At 38.9% G+C, this 23,893-nt stretch overlaps 1 protein-coding gene across 1 annotated transcript; it reads left to right on the top strand.

Moving 5' to 3' along the window:
• The first annotated feature begins 1,941 nt into the window (after positions 1–1,941).
• On the top strand, positions 1,942–22,524 carry LOC106876377 (uncharacterized). The gene is made up of 8 exons (XM_014924890.3): positions 1,942–2,753; positions 10,925–10,987; positions 13,948–14,100; positions 15,210–15,337; positions 15,837–16,001; positions 16,912–17,026; positions 17,867–18,070; positions 20,246–22,524. The coding sequence occupies exons 2-8, from the start codon at positions 10,975–10,977 to the stop codon at positions 22,291–22,293; spliced, it is 2,826 nt and encodes a 941-aa protein (XP_014780376.1). The 5' UTR covers positions 1,942–2,753; positions 10,925–10,974; the 3' UTR covers positions 22,294–22,524.
• The last annotated feature ends 1,369 nt before the right edge of the window (positions 22,525–23,893 follow it).

Here is a 23,893-nt window from a genome sequence, read left to right on the forward strand (position 1 = left end):
TCAATTCTTTTTTTTTTGGTTCTTTTTAATATGAATGTCACAATACTAAAAAAGAAAAAAAGAAAAATTTTAAATTTTTATTCCAATTGCTTACAATAATTTTCTACCTTCATTTATATAAGAGCACCATCCAAATGTAATCGTTGCCAGGGCTGCTGACTGGCGGTTCGTAAAAAGCACCATTTGAGCGTGATCGTTATCAGCGACGCCTCACTGGCACGTGTGCCAAAGCGAGGTCGTTACCAGTGCCGCTGGACTGGCCCCGGTGGCACGTAAAAGCACCCACTACACTCGCGGAGTGGTTGGCGTTAGGAAGGGCATCCAGCTGTTGAAACTCTGCGAGATCAGATTGGAGCCTGGTGCAGCCATCTTGCGCGCCAGTCCTCAGTCAAACCATCCAACCCATGCCAGCATGGAAAACGGATGTTAAACGAGAGTAGCAGAGGAAAAATAGTGGGGGAGGGGGTCAAGATAAAGGAGTGGTATACCTTTAATTCAATTACCCCTTATATTTGATTCCATGTTTTCGATATATGTATCTACCCATAATGAAGAAAATAGTCCTTGTTATTGCTTCAATATATACTATGTATTCCTACTCAGATGATAATTTATTTCAGTTATACATTCATTGTAGAATGGTTTTATCATGACCACCTTAACAGTGTACTTAGGAAAGGCCTTAATAATTTTCTTATATATTAAAGTATCCCATTATTAGGTTTGAAGTTTAATATCTATCCTTTTTCTATATATTGATTTTAAAATTTTCTCCATTTAATATGATAAATTTGCTAAGTTAGGAATTACTACCTCCCATATCCCTCAATTCTAATTTCCACCCTTTTGTTTTTCGTTATATTCCTCTTTATTTGATAATCTAAATAAGTATTATGCAAGCAGTGCCCTTTATTTCCACCCTTCTATCAAAGAATATCGTCCGTTCATGGGAAATATGACTGTACTTGGAAATAGGTAAGGTTCGGCGACAGGAGGGGCATCCGGCTATTGAAAATCCGCTTCAGCAAATTTCGTCCAAACCATGCGAGCATGGAAGAGGGGATTTTAAAATGAATATATGTAATATATATATATATAGGTACTACTAAAGCAGTGCGGACCCGAACGCGCTAGCTAGTCGTGAGTGGTCGATCCTAACCCTAACCCTAAACACGTATTCATTTGCACACGCGGGTTAGGGTTAGGGTTAGGGACAGGGTTAGGGTTAGGGTTAGGGTTAGGATCGACCACTCAAGACTAGCTAGCGCGGACGCGCGACTGCGCGTTCGGGTCCGCGCTGCTTTAGTAGTACCATATATATATATATATATATATATATATATATATATATATTCTGTTGTGTCTGGGGAGAGTCATTTTCTTTTCGTGCCTTAAAATTTAACACACGCATCGTTAAAATTTCCACTTATTATTTTTATTTTCCTAAAATTTTCGTTGCGTCTTGCAACCTTTTCAATAGTTTTGACTCTGTCAAAAGGTTGCAAGACGCAACGAAAATTTTAGGAAAATAAAAATAATAAGTGGAAATTTTAACGGTGTGTGTGTGTGTTAAATTTTAAGGCACGATTAGAAAATGACTCTCCCCAGACACAACAGAATATGCTTCAACACACGTACTCACATAAAAAGTCTTGCAAACCAAATCCAAAAACGAAATATATATATATATATATATATACACGCGCGATTTTTTATTAGTGGTTATTTGACCATAAAGGTTTTAGACGTTATAAAAATACCAGAAGAATAAAACAGGAAAAAAAAATGAAAAAAGAGAAAAAGAAGTTGTTCAAGAAAAAAAAGTTTCTCCCAACTTCGGAAAGTTTCTTTTAAGAAACATAATATAAAAGCAAACAAGAGAGGGGAGGGGATAGTGTCTGTTTTTCCACCCAAGTGTAAAAGAGCGGCCATCAAGGGAAGTAACTAATGTAAGCAACTGAAGTTAGCAATTAGATATATAGAGAAAGACAGAGAGAAAAACAAAGAGAGGAATAAAGAGAGAGAGAGAGAATAATATATACTTTATTTGGGAAATCCCTTCTTCCTCGTTATCATTTCTCTCGTTTTTTTAGAAACATTCTTTTTTTATTTGTTTTTTTATTAGTGTTTTCTTACACGATTCTTGTGACATCTGGAAACCGTATCGCTGACCAGTAAATGTATGTATACAAATATATATATGTAAATAAATACATATATTTGTATACACACATATAACAGCACAAACGCATATATTTGTATACACACACACACACACACACACACACATATATATATATGGTTACTCTGTATATATTGGCTATGTATTACAGGCTCTTCGGTGGTACCGTGTACCGGAGATTGACAGTGTGAGAAAAAAGAAAAAAAATCTAAAAAAAAAAAAAGACAGAAGCGTGGTTCGCGCGACGCTGACGACAGCAAATGGCATTTTTTCAAAAGACCTACACTGATTACTTCTCTCGTACTCCCTGGACCTAGATTCGATCCTGTCATGACGTTTTAACACATTCGATGTCTCTGTTTACTTCTGTATAATCAGCATCTCTCTCGCTTCTGCCATCGTTGAATATCTACATGCAGTTATCTTTTTATCAACTTCCATCTTTCCCTGTCTCTCACTCTCTAATATAGATTATTATATATATATATGTATATGTAATATCGCACCTGCTGAGTGAAAAGAACACGTTTTGATCTCAAGTTATTTTACTGGAAAAAAAGAAAGAAAGCAAGTGAGTCTTAAAATTTTTTATTTTACTTCACATATTTTCTAAAATTCCTTTTAAAAAAAAGTTTTTCTGTGCGTATGTGTGTGCGTGGAAGGTGTTAATTACAAAAATAAGAAATACAGGTTGTTTAAATTGTGATATATTTTTTTCAACAATAATTTTAATTTGTGTAATGATGTTTTTAAGTTTGGGTCCAAAAACAACAACCAAACTTAAAGACAGCCAAATCGCGTCTAAAAGTACATCTTTGATGTAAAGATTCTTTTGAAAATGTATCCCGATCAATTTTTTTTTTTTTTTCTTATAATTCCTAATTTAATTTAGTTTTCCCTAAAACAACACCCGTAAAAAAAGAAAAAGAAAAAGAAATGAACAGTATGTTTCGTGATTGCTTAATACCCGAAAAAGTCTTTTACCGTTTTTGTTATTAGACAAAACTTAGAAGGCAGCAGCACATTACTGTTTTGTTGTTTACTTCTAGGGAGAGGTATTGGTGTGTTTTGTAAATATGGGGTTCTGTAGTTTATTTTAGTCATGACTGCTAAAGCCATGCTGTGACACCACCACCACCACCACTACTTTCTTCAATATATATATATATATATATATATATCATTGTGTATATATATATATATATTATACAGTGTGTACGAGAATTTATATGTATGTATGTGTATATAGCCCTTTGTTTTATTAAGGTGTATACGTATGTATGTAAATGTATGCGCTTATTTTTTTTGTGTGTGTTTTGTAAAACTGTAGGTGTACGTTTGTGAATGGCTGTTATTTAGCACCAGGTCAGGCCCGATCGTGCAAATCTGTGATGAAAGATCTTCCAAACTGATCATTCTGTCATTTTCTTTTTTTTTCTTCTCTCTCTCTCTCTCTCTCTCTCTCTCTCTCTCTCTCTCTCTCTCTCAGGGACTACAGTGTCCAATGTATTCTTTTTTTTTTTATTTATTTAAGTCTGTACAGCATCATTTCGAGGGACAGTTGGTTACTATTTCTAGCAGAATGATCGACCAAGTAATAGTCGCCTTCATTAGCTCGTGTATGATGTGGGTGTCTGTGAATATAACTGGCTGTTTCTGTTTGTATGTAAATATATGCACATGTAAGCATGCACCAGTGTATATTTTAGATGTCTGGTAACTGTATATGACTGAATGTGTTTTCTGTTTATACACACACACACAGTCACAGACACGTTTTTTTCCCCACTTCTCTTTTCGAAATATATTTGTATTCTGTATGTAAATATGGGTTTTTTGTTTTCATATCCACCTCCTAACAGCCCTTGTCATAATAAAAAATCCAGCCACGAGCCAACAAGGCTGTCTCTACATAGTCATTTAAACCTACTAGAAATAGTAGCCAAATCTTTCGTAAATCACATCTGAGGCTGTGTTATATATTGTATTAAATACATTATACCTGACAAAATAAAAAGAAAATTAAAGGGACGGGTGCTCCATAGTTTTGGTCACAGGTCTGCTATAACGAAGGCCGATCCCCCGGGCTAAACAACGGTACGAGCCTACATGGGAAAATCGACGTAGTCTCTCGTACTGCTAGAAATACCAACCAAATCACATCCTTGTATCTTAAGACAAAAAAAGGGAAGCTATATTTAATTATGTATTCCGAAAAGACAGAATTGTCATTGATCGCAGATCTGCTCGGTCAGTGCTGACCTGGGGCTAAACAACAGCAGTTGTAATGTCGATCCATCAAAATAACCTCCATGTTGTCGTTCGGCCTCTTAGAAATGACAGTTAAATCTCACTTAAATCATATCCTTTCGTCTTAAATAAAAGAAAGACACCATTGTCTTTTATCAATAAAAATAAACGAGATGGTCATGGCTGGAACGCCCTTGGCCGCTGGTCTGTTTTGATAAATCAGATAGAACTGGGGGTTAAACAACATCGAAAAAAAATAAATAAAAGGAATGTTACATTTGTGATGTAGTCCAAGATACATAATGGTTGTGTTAATGGGGGTGGTAATGTTTACAATGTCTTTGCTCGTGGGTTTGTTGAGTTAGGACTTTGGACTAAGCACAGCAGTTTATGTCAAGCCATGGAGGGTCTATGTCTAATCATTCAACTTACTAGAAATGATTGCCAAATCACCCACAAAATTGTGTCCAACAATCTTGAGAAAACAAGGACACCTTATATTATGTAGCTTTAGATCAGCTTTTTTTTACCATTTTGTAACTTGGTGCCCCTTTTTTTACTGAATAGCTTTTTACAAAAACCCCTTTAAAAAAAAAAAAAAAAATAAGGAACCCCCTCAAAGCAGTAATTCATTTTCAGTAGTGAAAATGCTAGGGTACACAGCTGGATGGTATTCCCCCCACTTTACAGCTCACAAGTAGTGTGGGTGTTTGTGTTTATAGCATCTAACCCCTTTTTTTCCGAACTCAGCTTTGTGGACCTTAACTTACTCGTGCTTTCCTTGTTTCCACCACAGATAACTTTAAATCAAACAAAAGCTGATTTTACCATCTCTATGTCCCAAATGCCATTGCATCCAGCATGTACCCCTTCTTAGATATCTGCATGGACTAGTGGCCCCTGTATTAAATATTTATGAAAATAACTAAACATGTTGGGTACTTATATAATAATGGTTTCAAATTTTGGCACAAGGTCAGGAATTTTAGGGTATGGGATACATCAATTACATCGACCCCATTGCTCGACTGGGACTTGTTTTATCAATCTCAAAAGGAAGAAAGGTAAAGTTGACTTCAATGGAATCTGAATGCAGAACAAAGAAATGCCACACAGCAATTTGTCCAATGTGTTAACTATTCTGTCTGTTTGCCGCCTTATTTATATAATGAAATTATATTGGATTTTGGTTCGTCGTCTGTCATGATTCCGCTAGCTGATAACAATGTTCTATTCCTATTCTTATCCTGATTAAGATTATTTTGAAAATATGTTTAATTCTTTTGCATTTAAACTGGCCATATCTGACCAGTTTTATCTACAAACCAACCAGATCTGGCCTCTCTCACACTTACCCTACAATATTACTTTAAAAATTAGCTAGCATGTCATTGAAATATCAACGCTACAAGGCAATGCATGAATAATTCAAAACAATGTGAATAAATATTACATTTGGCAAAGTAATGCTAAAAAGATGAAATATAAGTTTTGCGCCTGGTTTAAGTATTTTATTTCTGAGAAAAATCATGATGCTTCTAAACACCCAGTGTCCTCTTGATATCTGCCACCCACTAAAGAGATCACAACACCCCGAAGTGGGTGCTACTGTCTATGTTAAGGACCACTATTCCAGATACACTGTGTAAAGAAAGAAAGAAAAAAAAAAAGGGATGGGATAACCCTGCCTAAATTGCAGTGGTATAGGTAGAGTGTGTGAAACTGTATGGCTTAGTGGTTAGGGTGTTGCACTCATGTCATAAGATTGTGGTTTTGATTCCTGGACTGGGTGATGTGTTGTGTCCTTGGGCAAAACATTTCATTTCATGTTGCTCCAGTCCACTCAGTTGGCAAAAATGAGTAATCCTTTGATGGACTGGCGTCCCGTCCTGGTGGGGAATTCATATGCCATAGAAACTGGGAAACCAGCATGACTCGAGAAGGTAACTTTACTGTTACTTTATATCTAGAGTGTGTTCTCTTCGGGGTAGCCCTTGAGTTTGCTGTCCCCTCTACCCACTGTACAGGCTTATACAGTAGACCCAAAAGTGCTATGTCCTTAAAAGCTCCTCCCAGAGTGGGCTGTCTCCATAAAAGTGTCACCCAAGTGGATCATGCCTCCCCACTAGCTACGTTACTGCTAGAATGCTTTGTTCTCATTCAGGGCGGACCTAGGGCTAAAGAACTGCAAACATTGATAATGTTCACTCTGTACATTCCCTAAATCACTCCCTACCATCTTAAAGGAAGAACACATTATGTTATATAATCTTCAATGTACAAAAAAGATGGGATGGTCATGGCTGTAATGGCTTTGATTATAGGCCTGCACTTTCAAAGCTAAACTGGAGCTAAACAACATGAAAAATACAGAGCAATAACCATGAGATCTCACACTGTAGAGTGACTGGTGTGAGTGGGGAGACATACATGGGGACACCTGCTGCATGAAAAATAAACAGTGATGTCAGTTCTAACATATATAATATGGTGAGCCAAGAAATTTTATTAATTACCATATTTTGCTGCATATAAGCTGCACCCCTATTTTACAAATGGAGAAACTAATTTAGTGTATTTAATCATATACTTATTTGAAAGATATTTTAAAGTGGTTTTGTAGAGGCAAAAAAGTATGATTTTATGCATGTAAACACAATGTTGTGACAGTATATAGCAATAAAGAATGAAATCATAAATTTATTATAAATAAACTATGCGCTGGGACTACCGTATCTCAGTTTTATCTTCTTTCAAATCAACTGCATGGTTGTTTACATTTTGGTCAAGGGAATTATCATAAAGGATGTAAAACTTGTATTTCTGGCTATGATGTTTTATGTAACTCCTACTGGCCACTGGGGTGGCACATCATCATCTTCATCATTGTTGTTATCATCATCATCATCATTTAATGTCTGTTTTCCAGGCTCCAATTGTCTGTTTTGGTATAGTTTCTAGGGCTGGATGACCTTCCTAATGCCAACTACTTTACAGAATGTACTGGGCCTATTTTTACATGGTAACAACACCAGTGCTTTATACATAATACCAGCATGGGTGCCTTTTTAAGTGGCGCTGGCACAGGTGCTTCTCAAGTGGCGCTGGCACAGGTGCTTCTCAAGTGGCGCTGGCACAGGTGCTTCTCAAGTGGCACTGGCAGGGGAGCTTCTCAAGTGACACTGGCAGGGGAGCTTCTCAAGTGGCACTGGTAGGGGAGCTTCTCAAGCGGAACTGGCAAGGGAGCTTCTCAAGTGGCACTGGTAGGGGAGCTTCTCAAGTGGCACTGGCAGGGGAGCTTCTCAAGTGGCACTGGCAGGGGAGCTTCTCAAGTGGCACTGGCAGGGGAGCTTCTCAAGTGGCACTGGCAGGGGAGCTTCTCAAGTGGCACTGGCAGGGGTGCTTCTCATGTGGCACTGGCAGCGGTGCTTCTCAAGTGGCACTGGCAGGGGTGCTTCTCAAGTGGCACTGGCAGGGGTGCTTCTCAAGTGGCACTGGCACTGGTGTTTCTCATGTGGGACTGGCACGGGTGCTTTTTACATGTGCTGGCATGGGTGCTTTTTATGTGGCACCATCATCGGTGCTTTTTATCGCCATTATGACTTTGTTGTCATTCACTCATTGCAAATAGCTGACAGGTGGAGATGAAAGTTTGTTTACATTTCATTCATTTTCCTAGGTAAACTTTTCTTTTAGATAATTAAGAAATGTTTCTTAAATGTAACACAGTTATTGAATAATGTAATGTATAGGCGCAGGAGTGGCTGAGTGGTAAGAAGTTTGCTTCCCAACCACATGGTTCCAGGTTCAGTCCCACTGTGTGGTATCTCTGGCAAGTGTTTCCTACTATAGCCTCAGGCTGACCAAAGTGGATTTGGTAGACGGAAATTGAAAGAAGCCTGTCGTATATATATATATATATATATATATATATATACACACATATATATATATGTATGTGTTAGTGTGTCTATGTTTGTCCCCCCCCCCCCCAATCACTTGATAACCGATGTTGGTGTGTTTACATCCCCATAACTTAGCGGTTTGGCAAAAAGAAACCGATTGAATAAGTACTAGGCTTACAAAGAATAAGTCCTGGGGTCGATTTGTTCGACTAAAGGTGGTGCTCCAGCATGGCTGTAGTCAAATGACTGAAACGAATAAAAGAATAAAAGAATCTTGTATTGCTTAAAAATGGGCTTTTGGAATCGTGTGTGTATTTGCTGAGAATATGCAGAAAGTTATTCTCAACTGGAAGACATCAACTGTCTGAAGATGACATGAAATATCTGATTCCACCGATAATCTCTGTTTTCTGTTAGCAGAGATTACATTTGTGTGAATGTTCACCCACCCCGCCCCCTTCCCCTGCCACTTTCCTTAGTTGTATCTGTCCCTGTGCATTTGCGTAACATTGGCAAATTTACTTCAGTTGATTTCCATAATCAGTGAAGCTTTTTATCCAGAATACAATGGTCTCCGCTTCAATAGATTCATTCCTCTTGCTTTCTTTTCTCTTGCATCTGTAACAGAAGCTCTCTCTTGTTGATTTGTCAAAAAAACCCAAAAGTGATAAGAAACAACACATCCAGCTTTTTCTAGACGTTTAGCCCCCATCTCCTGAGATTCATATTTTGTGTGCTTTAGCTGCTATATAATGTGGTTGTGAATATGCATGGCTCAGTGGTTAGAGCATTGGGCTCACAATCATGGTGTAGTGAGTTCAATTCCCGGACTGGGCTGTGTGTTGTGTTCTTAAGCAAGACACTTTATTTCACATTGGTCCAGTTCACTCAGCTGTAGAAATAAGTTGTGAAGTTCCGAAAGTCACTGGTGCCAAGCTGTATTGGTCTTTGCCTTTCCCTTGGATGATGTCACTGACATGGAGAGGGGAGGCTGGTATGCACAAGTAACTGCTGGTCTTCCATAAACAACATTTCTTGGATTTGTGCCTCAGACGGTAACAGGTAACTTTCTAGGTGCAATTTATATATATATATAAAAGGTCTTCTGTTTGGATTAACTGGAATCCTTGTTGTCATAACTTAGGAGTGACAGTGTGTGTGTGTATGTGTATGTATATATATATATATATATATATATATATATATATATATATGTATATGTCTCTCTCTCTCTCTCTCTCTCTCTCTCTCTCTCTCTCTCTCTATCTCTCTCTCTCTCTCTCTCTCTCTCTCTCTCTCTCTCTCTCTATATATATATATATATATATATATAAGGTAATCTCCAACTACAATTACATATGGGTGTATGTTTGTTTCTTCTTGAGCCATGCCTGGCTCATAAGGACCGGTTTCCTGGTTTCATTGGTGTATAGGTTCTCCACCTGGATGGGATGCTGGTCTGTTGCAGCTGAGCTGCTAGATGCAGGAGGAAAGAGTGAGAGAAAGTTGTGGTGAAAGAGTCAGCAGAAGTCTGCCATTACCTTCTGCCAGAGTTGCATGGAGCTTAGGTGTTTCGCTCATAAACACACGCATTTCCCGTTTTGAGATTCGAACCTGTGATCCCTCGATCGTAAGTCCACTGCTCTAACCACTAGGCCATGTGCCTCCACACATATGGCTATATGGTTGAAAAATTTGCTTTCCAACAATAAGGTTGTGGGTTCAGTCCCACTGCAGGGCACCATGGGCAATTGTCTTCTACTATAGGCCAGGCCAACTAAATCCTTTTGGGCTAAATTTGGTAGATTGAAACTGAAAGAAGCCTGTCATGTGTGTGTGTGTGTATAAGTACTAATATTGACAGTGAAAATTTGTGTTATCTCTTTACATGAAACCTTTGGTTGCCTTGTTAACCCACATATAAAGTATATATATATATATATATATATATATATATATATATATATATATATAGATGTGCTTGTGTGTACCCTTTTCTGGACATCACATGATGGTTGTACATTTTAATTTTAATATGTCTGCCGTTATCCCTAAGCAAATTTGTAACACATCACTTCATCATTTCTAATAATCTACACACTTATAGGCATTTTAAACTCTTTGGAAAATATTGTTTAATATCTTTTTATTTAATATCTTCACATCTCTTTCGCATACTATTTATTATTATTATTATTATTAGGCAGGGAGCCTAATTTATTATTATTATCATTATTATAAGGCAGTGAGCTGGCAGAACCATTAGCACACCGGGCAAAATGCTTAACGATATTTCATCAGTCTTTACATTCTGAGTTCAAATTCTGCCGAGGTCGAATTTGCCTTTCATCGTTTTGGGGTTGATAAATTAAGTACCAGTTATGTACTGGGGTCAATCTAATCGACTGGCCTCCTCCCACCAAAATTTCGGACCTTGTGCCAAGAGTAGAAAAGATTATTATTATTATATCTTTATATTAGCCCTTGTGGCCAATAAAAAATTACTTTATTATTATTATTATTATTATTATTGTTATTATTATTATTTTCATTGTTATTGTTGTTATTATTTGTTTTGGATTTCTAGGTTTGGCATTTAACCTTAGAGAATATGCTTAGAAGACACAACTGAAGAAAATGGATGGCATATGTAAGTATCTTTCAAACCTCTTATGGGTTTATTAGTTAATCTGAGGATTAGAACCAATGCCCATTGAACCTCTTTATCTATGACAAGTGTGTAACAGATTGGAATTGTTGTTTAGCCCTAGGTCAACCCCGATGGAGCAGAATGATAACTTGTGATCAAAGGCCATTCAAACCATAACTACATCATCTTTACTAGTGTAATTTGCACATTACCTAAGATGGAAGAGTGTGGTTTGATGAAGATTTGATTTACTATTTCTAACAGGTCAACCGACCACATACAGGCTTGTATAATATACAGAGGTTTACAAGGTAAGTGTCTGCTTGAGTAGACTTATGTCATCTGAGTGGACCCATGGCACAGGGATTTGTGGATATTGGGATATGTTTTGGAGCATGATTCATGGGTTAGAATTTAGCCTGGTCTGCCAGCATTGGTTTTTTGTGTGAGATTTATTGTGACTGTTCAGGTGGTAGGGTTAGGCTCCAACCTTAGGAAATCCACCTCAACAAATTCCATCTGACCTATGCAAGCTTGGAAAAGGGGACATTTAAAATGATGACAATGGCAACAACAATGATGATGATGACGATGATGATAACCTCGAGCTGACCAAAGCCTTGTGAGTGGATTTTGTAGATGGAAACTGAAAGAAGATTGTCGTATATATATATATATATATATATATGTGTGTGTGTGTGTGTGTGTGTGACTGAAACAAGTAAAATAGAGAAATCATCAAAGTTAGATCATACATGATTAAGTCAAAACAATGTGAATGAATAAGCATTAGATCTGATAGTATAATCTGAATGTTAAAGTATTAAAGATACACTGCAACCACAGCATTATCTCCTGAGCTGGCTTCTGTGTACAGGTCAGTTCTGATCAACCAACCCTATGATCAAAGGTATTCCTGTTATGGCCATTTCATTTTGTATTCAGACAGAGTGTATCTAGGAATACATTATACAGTGTCTCTTCCTTTTCAAGAAGGTAGGCTATAATTAAGAGAAATTAGGTTACTATGTCTAGCAAGCCGAGTGATCACATAGAAGCTTTCTTGTTGGCTTATGATATCGATGGTGGTGATGGTAGGTGTTGGATGGTTGGTGGTGTTGTGGTATGTTGTGGTTGTGCTGGTGGGTGGGTGGGTGGTTTTGTGATTTCACTGGTGAAATGCTTATAGCAGTTGGCGGTGGTTGTGGCAGTGAGTGGGTGGTAGTGGTGGCAGTAGTGGGAAGTAATGGAGGCAGTAGAAGCAAATTTATTTTTGGCACAAGATAAAGAAAAACATCAAAAATAAACTATTGTCCAAGATGAACAATGCTGACCACCAAAATAGATGGCCTGTACTGACCAATAAAAACTAAATAAACAACAATAACAACAACAATAATAATAATAATAATAATAATAATAATAATCAGACCATTAATTATTGAACACACACAGTCCAATGAACTAAAGATTATGCTTTGAAACCAACGAAAACCAGTCTGAAACTTGTTCCTATCAAACTTGATTGAATTGAAAATTATCTTCTAATTACGAAAAGTATTTTAATTAATTAATTTTTTATTTTCTTAGTGTTTTTTTTTTTCTATTTTTGTCGTCTTCTATGTTTCCATGACAATGTGAGTGTTGTTGGCTGCTGTTGTTGCTTAGTACCAGGTCAGCCCTGGTCAAGTAGCTCTGTCATAAAAGACTTTCCACCCACGAACATCATGTCTTTTTATACATATACATATAGGCGCAGGAGTGGCTGTCTGGTAAGTAGCTTGCTTTACCAACCACATGGTTCTGGGTTCAGTCCCACTGCGTAGCACCTTGGGCAAGTGTCTTCTACTATAGCCTGTGTGTGTTTGTTTGTGTTCCATTGTCTTGATATCATTGGACAGTTTTAAAATGATAATCACTCTCATACAAGCAGTGTCATTCATTTCCAATATTCTGCAAAAACATGTCTGGCCCTAGGGAAAGATTAACTTGTTAGGAAACAAGTAGGGGTTGGTGACAGGAAGGGCATCTGGCCATAGAAAATCTGCCTAAATAAACTCTTGTTTGACCCTTGTAACCATGGTAAAAGTGGACGCTAAAGTGATGATTATGATGATGATGATGGTAGGATGTAGTGTGGTTTGAGGGTGATTTGGTTATTATTTCTAATAGGTCTAACAGGCTGTCACTGTTGTTGAACCCCAGATCAGCTTTGAGTGGGCTTACGATCAGAGGAAATGATTTATATTGGCCCCTAATGACTGCAAACTTAGCTGAGCAGTTAAGAACCTCACTTCATAGTCATGTTCTGGTTTCAATCCTACGGTATGGCACCTTTGGCTACCTTTTTTTTTTTTTATGACCTTAGGTTAACCCAAGCCATGTGAATAAAACTGGCTAGATGGAAACCTGTTGGATGGATTGTGCATGTGACTGAAAGGTCCAACCATATTACATATTGTGTCACCATTGATTTCAGCCTGAGAATTATGTTGGAGGGCACACGTGTCTGTGGAGTACTCAGCCGTCTATATGCTAATTCAAAGAGGAGGTTGTTGAGGTGATTAAACAACTGAATGCTTATCATTGAAACTGTTGATGGAAGATCTATCATCCACCACCACCACCACCATCACCACCACCATCATCATCATCATCATCACCACCATCATCACCATATTGATTAATATTTGATTATCTTCTAAAGCAGTGAGCTCCATAATTGTTAGAACGTTGGTAAAAATGCTTTTCTTTATTTCTTCTAACTCATTATGTTCTGAGTTCAAATTCTGCTTGTGTTGATTTTGCCTTTCGTCCTCTCTGGGTCAATGAGATATGTACCAGACAAGTACTGGGGATGGTTGATGTGATTGACTGTCTCCTCCCCACTAAAATTGCTGGTCTTGTGCCAAAATTTGAAACAAATATTTGATTCTTTTCTTTTTTTTTATTCCTTTAAGGGTGCCATGAATGTGGACGCAGCAATAATCGGGACTGCCCTGAACATGGACCCCTTCAAGACATTCCGGACAGGGTCATTCCTCCCATGGCCCACCTCACACTGCCAAAAGGACTAGTTATTCGACCAAATCTCAAGACTCATCCCTTAAAAGGTAAGGAAAGAAATGGTTTGACCATAATACCCTTTAAGGGGCATAGGGGCCAGTTTCCCAGTTTCTCTGGCATATATATTCCTCCCTGGATGGGATGCCAGTCCATCACTAGATTTACTCATTTTTACCAGCTGAGTGGACTGAGACAATGTAAAAGAAATGTTTTGCTCAAGAACACAAGACATTGCTTGGTCCAGGAACCAAAATCACAATGCTCATAAATTCAATATCCTAACCACCAAACCATGCACCTCCACAAGAGAAAGAGATGGTTATACATTTTCCTGCTGGAGTTGAGAAAGGTACTGTTGTTTAACCCCAGGTAAGCCCTAACCAGACAGTCCTATGATCAAAAGCATATCAACTCTGAACATTCTGTCTTTTTAGGTATGTATGTAAGACTGTATTATCTAATGTGGCCATTCCTTTTTTCAAGAATGATATTGTATGATTTGAGAGGAGATGTGGCAAAGGACCGAGGTATATGGTGTGTTGCTGTTCTCAAGAAGACCTGTCTTCCACAATAGAATCAAGATCCTGAAACCACAGTGCCATGTAAAGAGTGCTGGTGCCACATACAAAGCACTGGTGATGGTACCCTGTAAAAAGCATTCAGTACACTCTGTAAAGTGGTTGGTATTAGGAAAGGCATCCAGCTGTAGAAACCAAGCCAAAACAGTCTATGGAACTTGATGCAGCTTCTGGCCTTGCCTGCCCCTGTCAATCCATCCAACCCATGCCAGTATAGAAAAATGGACACTAAATGATGATCTGATTGCAATGTCTAACAGGTCCAGCGACCATGGTGAAACTCAATATGCGCCTATATCTAAGATATTTTTTATGTAATGTGTCTTTCCCATTTTTCTGTTAAGATGGTTGAAAGTGGGAGTGTGATTTGAAGGACATTTATTTGACTCTTATTTCTAACAGGTCGAGTGGCTACTATCAGACTCCTTCATTGGCTCAAATGTACATTTTATTTGATGGAAATGCTGTCTCTGATGTGACAGAGGTTCTTGGGTGGAAAGGAAAACTTGTTTCTTTCTGTAATTTTGTTTTAAGTCCCACTTCATCACCAACTTTAGGTTCTCTCATTCACTGTTCAGTTTCAGAAAGAGGAGTTTTTGCCAAACGTGTGATACCAGCGCGTTCTAAATTCGGACCTGTTGTAGCCCCTCCTTTTCCAGCAGATGCCAATTACACACCTGTACAGACAAATTCACTTATTCTAAAGGTAAATTCAGTTATTTAAAAAAAAAAATTTTTGATTGCTTGTTTTATTGTTGTTGTTTTAATTAGTTTTATAAGTTACCAAAAATGAGGACAGTACTTTGAACGATGAGATTGATAAAATTTTGGTCAGTTTGAAATCTATCGGTCAATGTCCATAAAAATACATGCAACAGAATATTCCTTACACTCTGTGTTTGTTTGCTTGTTTGTGTGTGTGTTATTTGGCTGCTATTTCTAGCAGGTTGAACAACCATGTAGAGCAGTCGTGGGTAAACTGCAGCTTGCAGTGCTTTCTGAATGGCACAGCAATGAAAAATGACCTTAAATTTTTTTAGTAGTGTGGCCCCTATAAAAAAGTTGCCAATGCTTGATATATCACTTCCCTTAATTGCCTCTAGAAACTTCCTTTTTGGTCTGATTAGACAAAGTGTACCATGCGCGATATACACCAATGGATTGTGGGACTGTCTCACTGTCTCTTTACCATTGTCCATTTCTAGGTATTTAATGGTGGAGAATCTATTCAGTCGGTGGTCACACTGGACATGACTGATAACGGTCAGTGCAACTGGATGATGTTTGTACGGTCAGCCTGTCTAGCTGACACACAACAAAATCTAGAAGCTTACCAGTGTGATGGAAAAATATATTTTGTAGCAATTCGGGTAAGTATGTTTTTAAATTTTGTGTGTGTTTTTGTGTAAATGTGTGTTTATATATGGATATTTGTGTTATGTATGCATGTATTTGTTGCAAGTATCTATATGGGTATGTTTGAGTAGTGGATGTCTGTGTGTGCATCTGCATGAATGCAGATTTGTATGAGTGTGTGTATATGCACCAACTTACTTGTGTGATAGATGTGGGGATATGTGTATATATATATATACACACAGGGGTTGGACAAAATAATGGAAACACCTTAAAATTTCAAATAAATTTATTTTAGTATTGGGTAGGACTGCCTTTGGCAGTAATTACAGTTTGAATTCTACAAAGTATGGACTTGTACAAAGTTTGAATTGTTTCCAAAGGAATTTTTGTCCATTCTTCAGCTAAAACAGTCTCCAGTTCTTGTACTGATGATGGTGGAGGATATCGACTCCTTACTTTTATTTTTCTAAAATGCACCATAGAAACAAGTGATGGTTGGCAACAAGAAGGACATCCAGCTGTAGAAAACTTTGAATCAATGTGCTCCCATCTAACCCATGCAAGCATGTAAAAGTAGACGTTAAAATGACATCATCATCATCATCATCATTTAACGTCCATGTGGTCATGGGTCGGACAATTTGACAGGAGGATAACAAGCCAGAGGGTTGCATCAGGTTCCAGTCGTCTGTTTTAGCATGACTTCTATGGCTGGATGTACTTCCTAACACCAACCACTTAACAGAGTGTACCGAGAGCTTTTAACGTGTTACTAGGGTGGGTGCTTTTTATGTATATATAATGTTGGGGTGCTAAAACAAAACAGCTCAATTTACCTTTATATTAAAAGTGTACGTGTGCATGTTCTGTTTGACTGTCCATAGTGACTAATCCTTGTTTCTCCCTGTTTCTTTCTTGCAGACAATACACATTGGAGATGAGCTGAGGGTGGGCTATGCTGCCAACTATGCTCGGCTGATGTTGGAGAAGAGTTGTCTGACAGTCTCTGATTCGGTCCTCTCCGATATCAACACAGGTAACCAATTTAACTAATTTAGCAAAGTAGCTAACTAATTAACAACAACAATTACTACTACTACTACTACTACTACTACTACTGCTAGAGGTACTGTGACTTTTGGCACTATTAATACTGCTGCAGTTACTACTACTACTACTACTACTAGTTGCTTCCACCACCACCACCACTGCTGCTACTACTACTGTTGCTGCTGCTGTTTTATCCATTAGTTCCATAGCTGCAATGTTTTTGATTTGTTTTACATCTGTCCCTTGTCACAGCTAATCACTGAACTGTGGGGGTAAGAGAGGGACCTGTTTTGTCAGCCAAGCAGACTGTTGTAAGCAGAGTTATGTGCCTTACACATAAATGTTCAATAATATTGAGATATGGGGACTGTGGTGGCCAGATAAGATGTTCAACTTCACTTGTCTGACTACTTGTCTGTCTATCTGTTTGTCTGTCTACTTGTCTTTCTACCTGTCTACCTGTCTATCTACCTGTCTGTCTACCTGTCTGACTACTTGTCTATCTATCTGTTTGTCTGTCTACCTGTCTTTCTACCTGTCTACCTGTCTATCTATCTGTCTGTCTACCCGTCTGTCTACCCATCTGTCTACCTGTCTTTCTACCTATCTGTCTACCTGTCTATCTGTCTGTCTTTGTATCTATTGGTGTATCTACCTGTGTATCTACTTAAGTGTCTACCTGTCTGTCTCCCTGTCTATCCATCCATCCACCCATCCATCTATCCATCCACCCATCCATCTATCCATCCATCTACCTACCTATCTGCCTGCTTGTCTTCCATACTTTCTTTCCTTTTAATATGATTCCTGCACTGTGTACCTCCAGGTTCCGGCATCAGCGAGGACTCCAGTGTTGAGTCTCACACCGTACAACAGGATAACTCATATGATGAAGGAATGGAGACTGTTTCCACGGAGTCCGATGTCAAAGGAGAACTGCCTCAGCTACCATTTCCTTCTGATGTTGTTAGAGTCTTGGAGAGAAGTCGACCACGACGGCATTTCAGTTTCACTTCTTCACGCGCCACCGGTCAGTCTTCAACTCTGTTCCTTTTATCACCATCATCATCATCATCACCACCTTCATCACCATCGTCATTATCATCACCATCATCACCACCACCATCATCATCATCATCATCATCATCATCTCCATTTTTGGACAGTTTGATAGGATCTGCCAAGCCAGAGGAATATGTCGTCCTCCAGTGATTCAGTTTTGGCATGATTTCTACTGCTGGATACCCTTCCTAACCCCAAGTACTAGGTGCTTTTTCTTTTTCATGGCACCAGTACTGGTGAGGTCACCTTGTAATTGGCAAGACTAAAGAGCCACCAGGACCAAAAGGAGAATCCGGGAGAGTGAGTGACGTTTTTTTAGGTGAGGTGGTGAAAGAGGGAGAAAGCATGATGAGAGGGGGTAGATTTATTGTTGGGAGGGCATGGTAGTGGGGTGAGTAACAGAGTAGATGCTATTGGAGAGAGGGGGAGTATGAAAGGGGAAAAGGGGAAGGGAAGTAAAAGGAGTAGTGTCAGGGTTTAGTGGAAAAGAGAGAGAGGGACCGAGTGGAAGGGTAATCGAGTGGGTTGTGTAGGAGTACCCACTGCTATTGTGTAAGTGTAAACATGGATGTGAGGCGAGGGAGGAAGGAGAAAGGCTTGAAATAGAGAGAGAGAGAGATGAGGGTGGTGAGGATCCAGAGAGGTGAAAGGGAAAAGGGTCAGTCTACCTGTGATTCATTCAACTAAAATTCCTCAAGGCAGTGCCCCAGCATGGCCACAGTCTTATGACTGAAACAAATAAAAGAAAAAAAGAAATACACACACACACACACACACACACATAATTGTTAAAGAGGACAACAAACATATATATGTGATTGATATTAGGAAGGGTTCCCAGAAACCAGGCCACAGGCCACAGTAGATTTTGGAGCTTGGCACAGTTTTCTGATTTCTCTGATCGTCTCAAATCGCCCAACCAATGCCAGCATGGAAGGTTGGTGTTAAATGATGATGATGATGATGATAATTATGATAATATACCTAAGGGTTTTTTTTTTTTATATAGTTTCCATCTAACCTTTCACTCACAATGTATTGGTCAATCCAGGGTTATAATAGACAATTGTACTTGTCTGGGGTACCATGCAATTGGACTGAACCTGAAAGCATGAGGCTGCAAATCGAACTTAGCCCTACAGTCAAGTGCATGTGTGCATGTGCGTGCGTGTGGGCGATGTGTGTACATATGGCATTTTCATAGCACACACTGACGAAGCTTGATATACAAGTTATAAAGAAATCCAAAGAAGAAAACATAGGTTTTATTTCATCAACTTCATATTAATATAAATGCTGCACATGTCTAACTGTCAATGTTGTTCTTAGAATTAAAATACTTTTTTTTTTTTTTTAAATAAATTTTCTCTAAAAGAGTTTACATGAGTTACTTCCCTTCATAATGTGAGTTATCAAAGCGAGAATATAAGCTCACTTCAAAACTTCTTTCGATAATGACTTAATTAATAATACATATAATATAGTGAACACTATAACTTCAATATATCAGAGCTGTATCTATGGAACTATTATTGTATTCAGACTATGTCTATAAGTAACTAATCACCATTCAACAAAAGAACAAAGGCAAGGGGGACAACTCAATATAAAAATAATTTTTTGTTAATGCGTTGATGTTTCCAACCAACACAGCAAACATTTTGTGGTCGTTTTGTTCCATCCTCTACATCCACCCTGCCCTGTGCAATCATCTTATTTCCTTTTTCGTCATATAGGTTTTGCAACCACCCGGTTTCAGGTTCAGTAACATTGCACAACACCTTAGGCAAGTGTCTTCTACTATGGATTTGCTTGGCAGAAACTGAAAGAAGCGTCGAGCTGGCAGAAATGTTAGCGCGCCGGGCGAAATGCTTAGCGGTATTTCGTCTGCCGTTACGTTCTGAGTTCAGATTCCGCCGAGGTTGACTTTGCCTTTCATCCTTTCGGGGTTGATAAATTAAGTACGAGTTATGCACTAGGGTCGATATTTGACCATACACACAAACAAAAGAGAGAGAGAGAGAGAGAAAGAAAGAAATAGTGAGAAGAAGAGAAAGAGAGAAGTGATATGAGGTAGGTAAGCTGTGGTAATGTTTTTTAAAAGAATGTGCTAATAATTTGTATTTTTTGGTGTTGTTTGCAGGTTCAAAGAGTTCAGTCGCTGCAAAAGTTTGCAAAGAAAACATCTCTATTGACAACGTCATCCATGGTACCAAAAGCAAAGAGTTGAAAATTGAGAGAAACGTTGACGTTTGTTCAAGTGCAACTCCACTGGAAGCTGGTGGCATTGGTAACCAAAATCTGAAACGTGTCACCCGGTCTTCTAAAGCAACGTTCGGTCAGATGTTACTTGGCAATAGTGACACAGACGACGTAGGTTCGAAAATTACCAAGCTAGCCTTGATCTCTCCGCCTTCAGTGATGAGGAAACGCAGCCGGAAGAATGAGTGTGTCTCGTGTAAGCTGGAAAGGAGGGGAGGCCATGGTGGAAGTAAAAACAATAACTGTAGTTGTGGCGGTAGTGGAAGAATGTGTGCACATGGACGGAAAGTGTTGCATCGATGCACAACCGAAAACTGCAGTAAAGTGTTCGTGTCAAAGTTCCTCCTTGATCGGCATATGCTCATTCACAGTGCACCACGAAACCACAAGTGTTTTTTCTGCGAGAAGTCTTTTGGCCGGCGTGATCACCTGACATCACACCTGAACACTCACAAGCCGGACAAGCCAACATGGGTGTGCAAACAGTGCGGCAAGCAATACATATCCCGCTTTATGCACAAGACACACATGGCAATGCATGCAGCAGAGAAGGGTAAGATTAACAACTGTCCGATCTGCAATAAGAAATACGACAACAAGGATGATCTCTTACTACATCTGAAGATCCACGGTGGGATCGTTTACCCGAAGGGCCTCGACAAAACCCATAAGTGCATGGAATGCAGCAAGGTTTTTACAAAGAGGAAAGACATGAAACGTCATCTGGTAGTACATTCTCGCAAGAAGGAATATAAATGCATTTACTGTTCGCAGCTTTTTAGTCGTCGGGGTCATTTGAACCTGCATTTCCAGCGGTTCCACAGCCACCCGGCAGACTGCGGAGAAATCTGTAGCAGCAGCAGCAGTAGTGTCAGCACAAATGCTGTTTCTTTGCCAACTGAGTTGTCAGAGTCCTGTCACCATGATGCCAGCCGAGACGAGCCTCACCTTACCAATGTGTTGATTCCTGATGCCAGTAACGACAGCTTGGTTGCTGAGACAACAAACACCAATCCAGTCAGTGCTAGCAATGTTGCTATGGCAGCAACATTGCCCGACTCAAATTCAACAAAATGTGACGATGATGAAGATGATGATGAGGATGATGACGATGACGACGACGACGACGATGATGTAGTAGGTGATGACGAAAGTAAGATGTCACCCCCTCCACAGACTGCCCTCTCTCGGTTGTCCATTTCTGACAAAGACTTTTCTCCTGAAGAAGCTGAATCAATGAAATTGTACAAGTCCAGTTTCAATCCCACCCTTTTCTCCAAGAATCTATTTGAAAAAGCGAGTTGCAGTGAAGTCCCAGGGTTGTCACCAGACGTCATTCAGTATGTCAGCACTGATTCTAGTCAATCAACTACTTCCAGAGGAGTTCCTCGTCCAGCATCAGGCACTGTCCCACCATCATCCCCTGTCAGTAGCCATCAACATCAACAGGGGTGCAGTACTACCTATCCCTGCACACCTGAGAAATCTGGTTTGGCATCATCAACTGCAACTGTTTCTCCCCCACTGTTGTCCTTGTCAAACATTGAAACTACAGAACAGCATTTGTATGATGTACAGAAAAAACAGTTATACACCCCCGGTACAGTCCCAACAGCCACATCACTATCAGATACCCAGTTGAACAAGGACAGCTTACTGACTCCGTCTTCTGCCTCTGAGTTTGACACCACCACTGCCACTGGAGCAAAGTCACAGCATGGAGAAGGAGATAGGCGCTTGGCAGTGTGCCAAAAGTACCTGGAACAATTGCAGCTGTATCGTGAAGGACTGGCACCTCAACCCAACCAAGATAAAACCCCCTCAGCTCCAGACGTCACATGTGAATCTTCGTCCTTGATGTGGCCTGCTGATGCCACAGACAGCAAGCAATTGTCCATTGCCGACCATACGAACACCAAATCATTTTAAACCGATGAATCAACACTCGCATAGCAACAACAACAATAATAATAATGTTGATGATTGATGATAATGACAACAACAAATTGTTATAATAAAAACGACTAATCATTACCAAAAATAACATTGATAATAATAATAATAATAATAGTAATAACTTTAATAACAAAGTCTTATAACTTAATCATGAGAACCACAAAGGCTTTTGTGGAAAGAACAAAAGCATAAATCACTCCCGCATTTGACCAGCATTTATTTTCTTGATGATTTTGCTGGTAGTGTGTATGGGTTATATATATATATATATATATATATATATATATATATATACATACACACACGCATACATACATATATGTATATATATATATATGTAGATGGAACTAAATACTGTAAGATATCTTTAACTTGGTTTGGATGGGGTTATGTCATTTCTCTCACTCCGCTATTTCTATCATTGTAATAATCATTTCTTATTTTAGTACAGGGCCAGTAATTTTGAGGGGACAGGGGGGAAGTCGATTCCATTGACCCCCTAGTGCTCAGTTGGTATTTATTTTATCGATCCTGAAAGGGTCGAAGGCTAAGTCAACCTCAGCGGCAGTTTTTGAACTTAGAATGTTAAAGAACTGGAAGAAATGGTGCAAAGTGTTTTGTCCAGCACGGTAACGATTCCGCCAGCTTGACAACTCATTTTATTAATATAATAATAACAATAATTAGAGTTATTAATATTTCTAAGTCTCTCTGAAGGAGACTACGGCAGCGGTACTGGAAATTAATAGTTATCGCCAAGCCAACATGGCAGTCCCAAAAATAGGACGAATGCTGCCGTGGATTATCTCCAAGAGGCCATCGCCTCTAGCTAGCTATGTGACACATGAACCTTTATAAAGGACACAGGTTCGTGTGTCACATAGCTAGCTAGAGGCGATGGCCTCTTGGAGCTAATCCACAGCAGCATTCATCCTATTTTTGGGACTGCCATGTTGGCTTGGCGATAACTATTAATAACAATAATTGTAATTAAGAAAAAGATAAACCTACCGTGTCAGCAAACTATTTTGGAAAAGTGATATATGATTAGGAAATGTCTAGCTGTTTTATAGGGACAAAAATTATATGATATACAATAAAGGCAGGCGAGGGAAGGGTCTTACTTGTGTGGCTAGACTTGCTTGAAATAGCAACCAAATCTCTGATAAATCACGTTGTCTAAAGGACACATTGCACAATGCCTTGTCTTGGCTTCTCAGTTCCTTGTTTGAGTTGTAGGGGTGCCGTTGTGATGTAGTGTAATTCTTGGGCATATTTTTGACCTGGTGCAGCCCATCACACTTCAGATGTGATCTTGGTTGATTTCTTCCAAAAGAGAGAAAGTCAGACAGACAAAAAAAAAAAAAATTAATAAAAGGTAAATTGACCCTGGCGGGGTTTGAATTTGAGCTGGAATGATTACCACAAGCAATCTATCTGACACTCTAATTGACACTATCAATCAGCTGCTCAGATTACATAATGTAGTCCAAGATATACCATGTCTAGAGAAAAAAAGTTTCAGACAAACAAAGGATGGGGTAGCTAAGGCTGGAACACTAGACCATGGATT

Source organism: Octopus bimaculoides, chromosome 14 (genome assembly GCF_046866305.1).
Source record: "Octopus bimaculoides isolate indiv1 chromosome 14, ASM4686630v1, whole genome shotgun sequence".
In the NCBI taxonomy this organism is placed as follows: Eukaryota; Metazoa; Mollusca; class Cephalopoda; order Octopoda; family Octopodidae; genus Octopus; species Octopus bimaculoides.

Bases quoted from the DNA above. Each gene is read 5' to 3' on its own strand.
- LOC106876377 (XM_014924890.3), top strand. The intron at 16,002-16,911 runs GTAAGTATGTTT...TCTTTCTTGCAG, and splicing joins TATATTTTGTAGCAATTCGG to ACAATACACATTGGAGATGA. The intron at 18,071-20,245 runs GTCAGTCTTCAA...TGTTGTTTGCAG, and splicing joins CACTTCTTCACGCGCCACCG to GTTCAAAGAGTTCAGTCGCT.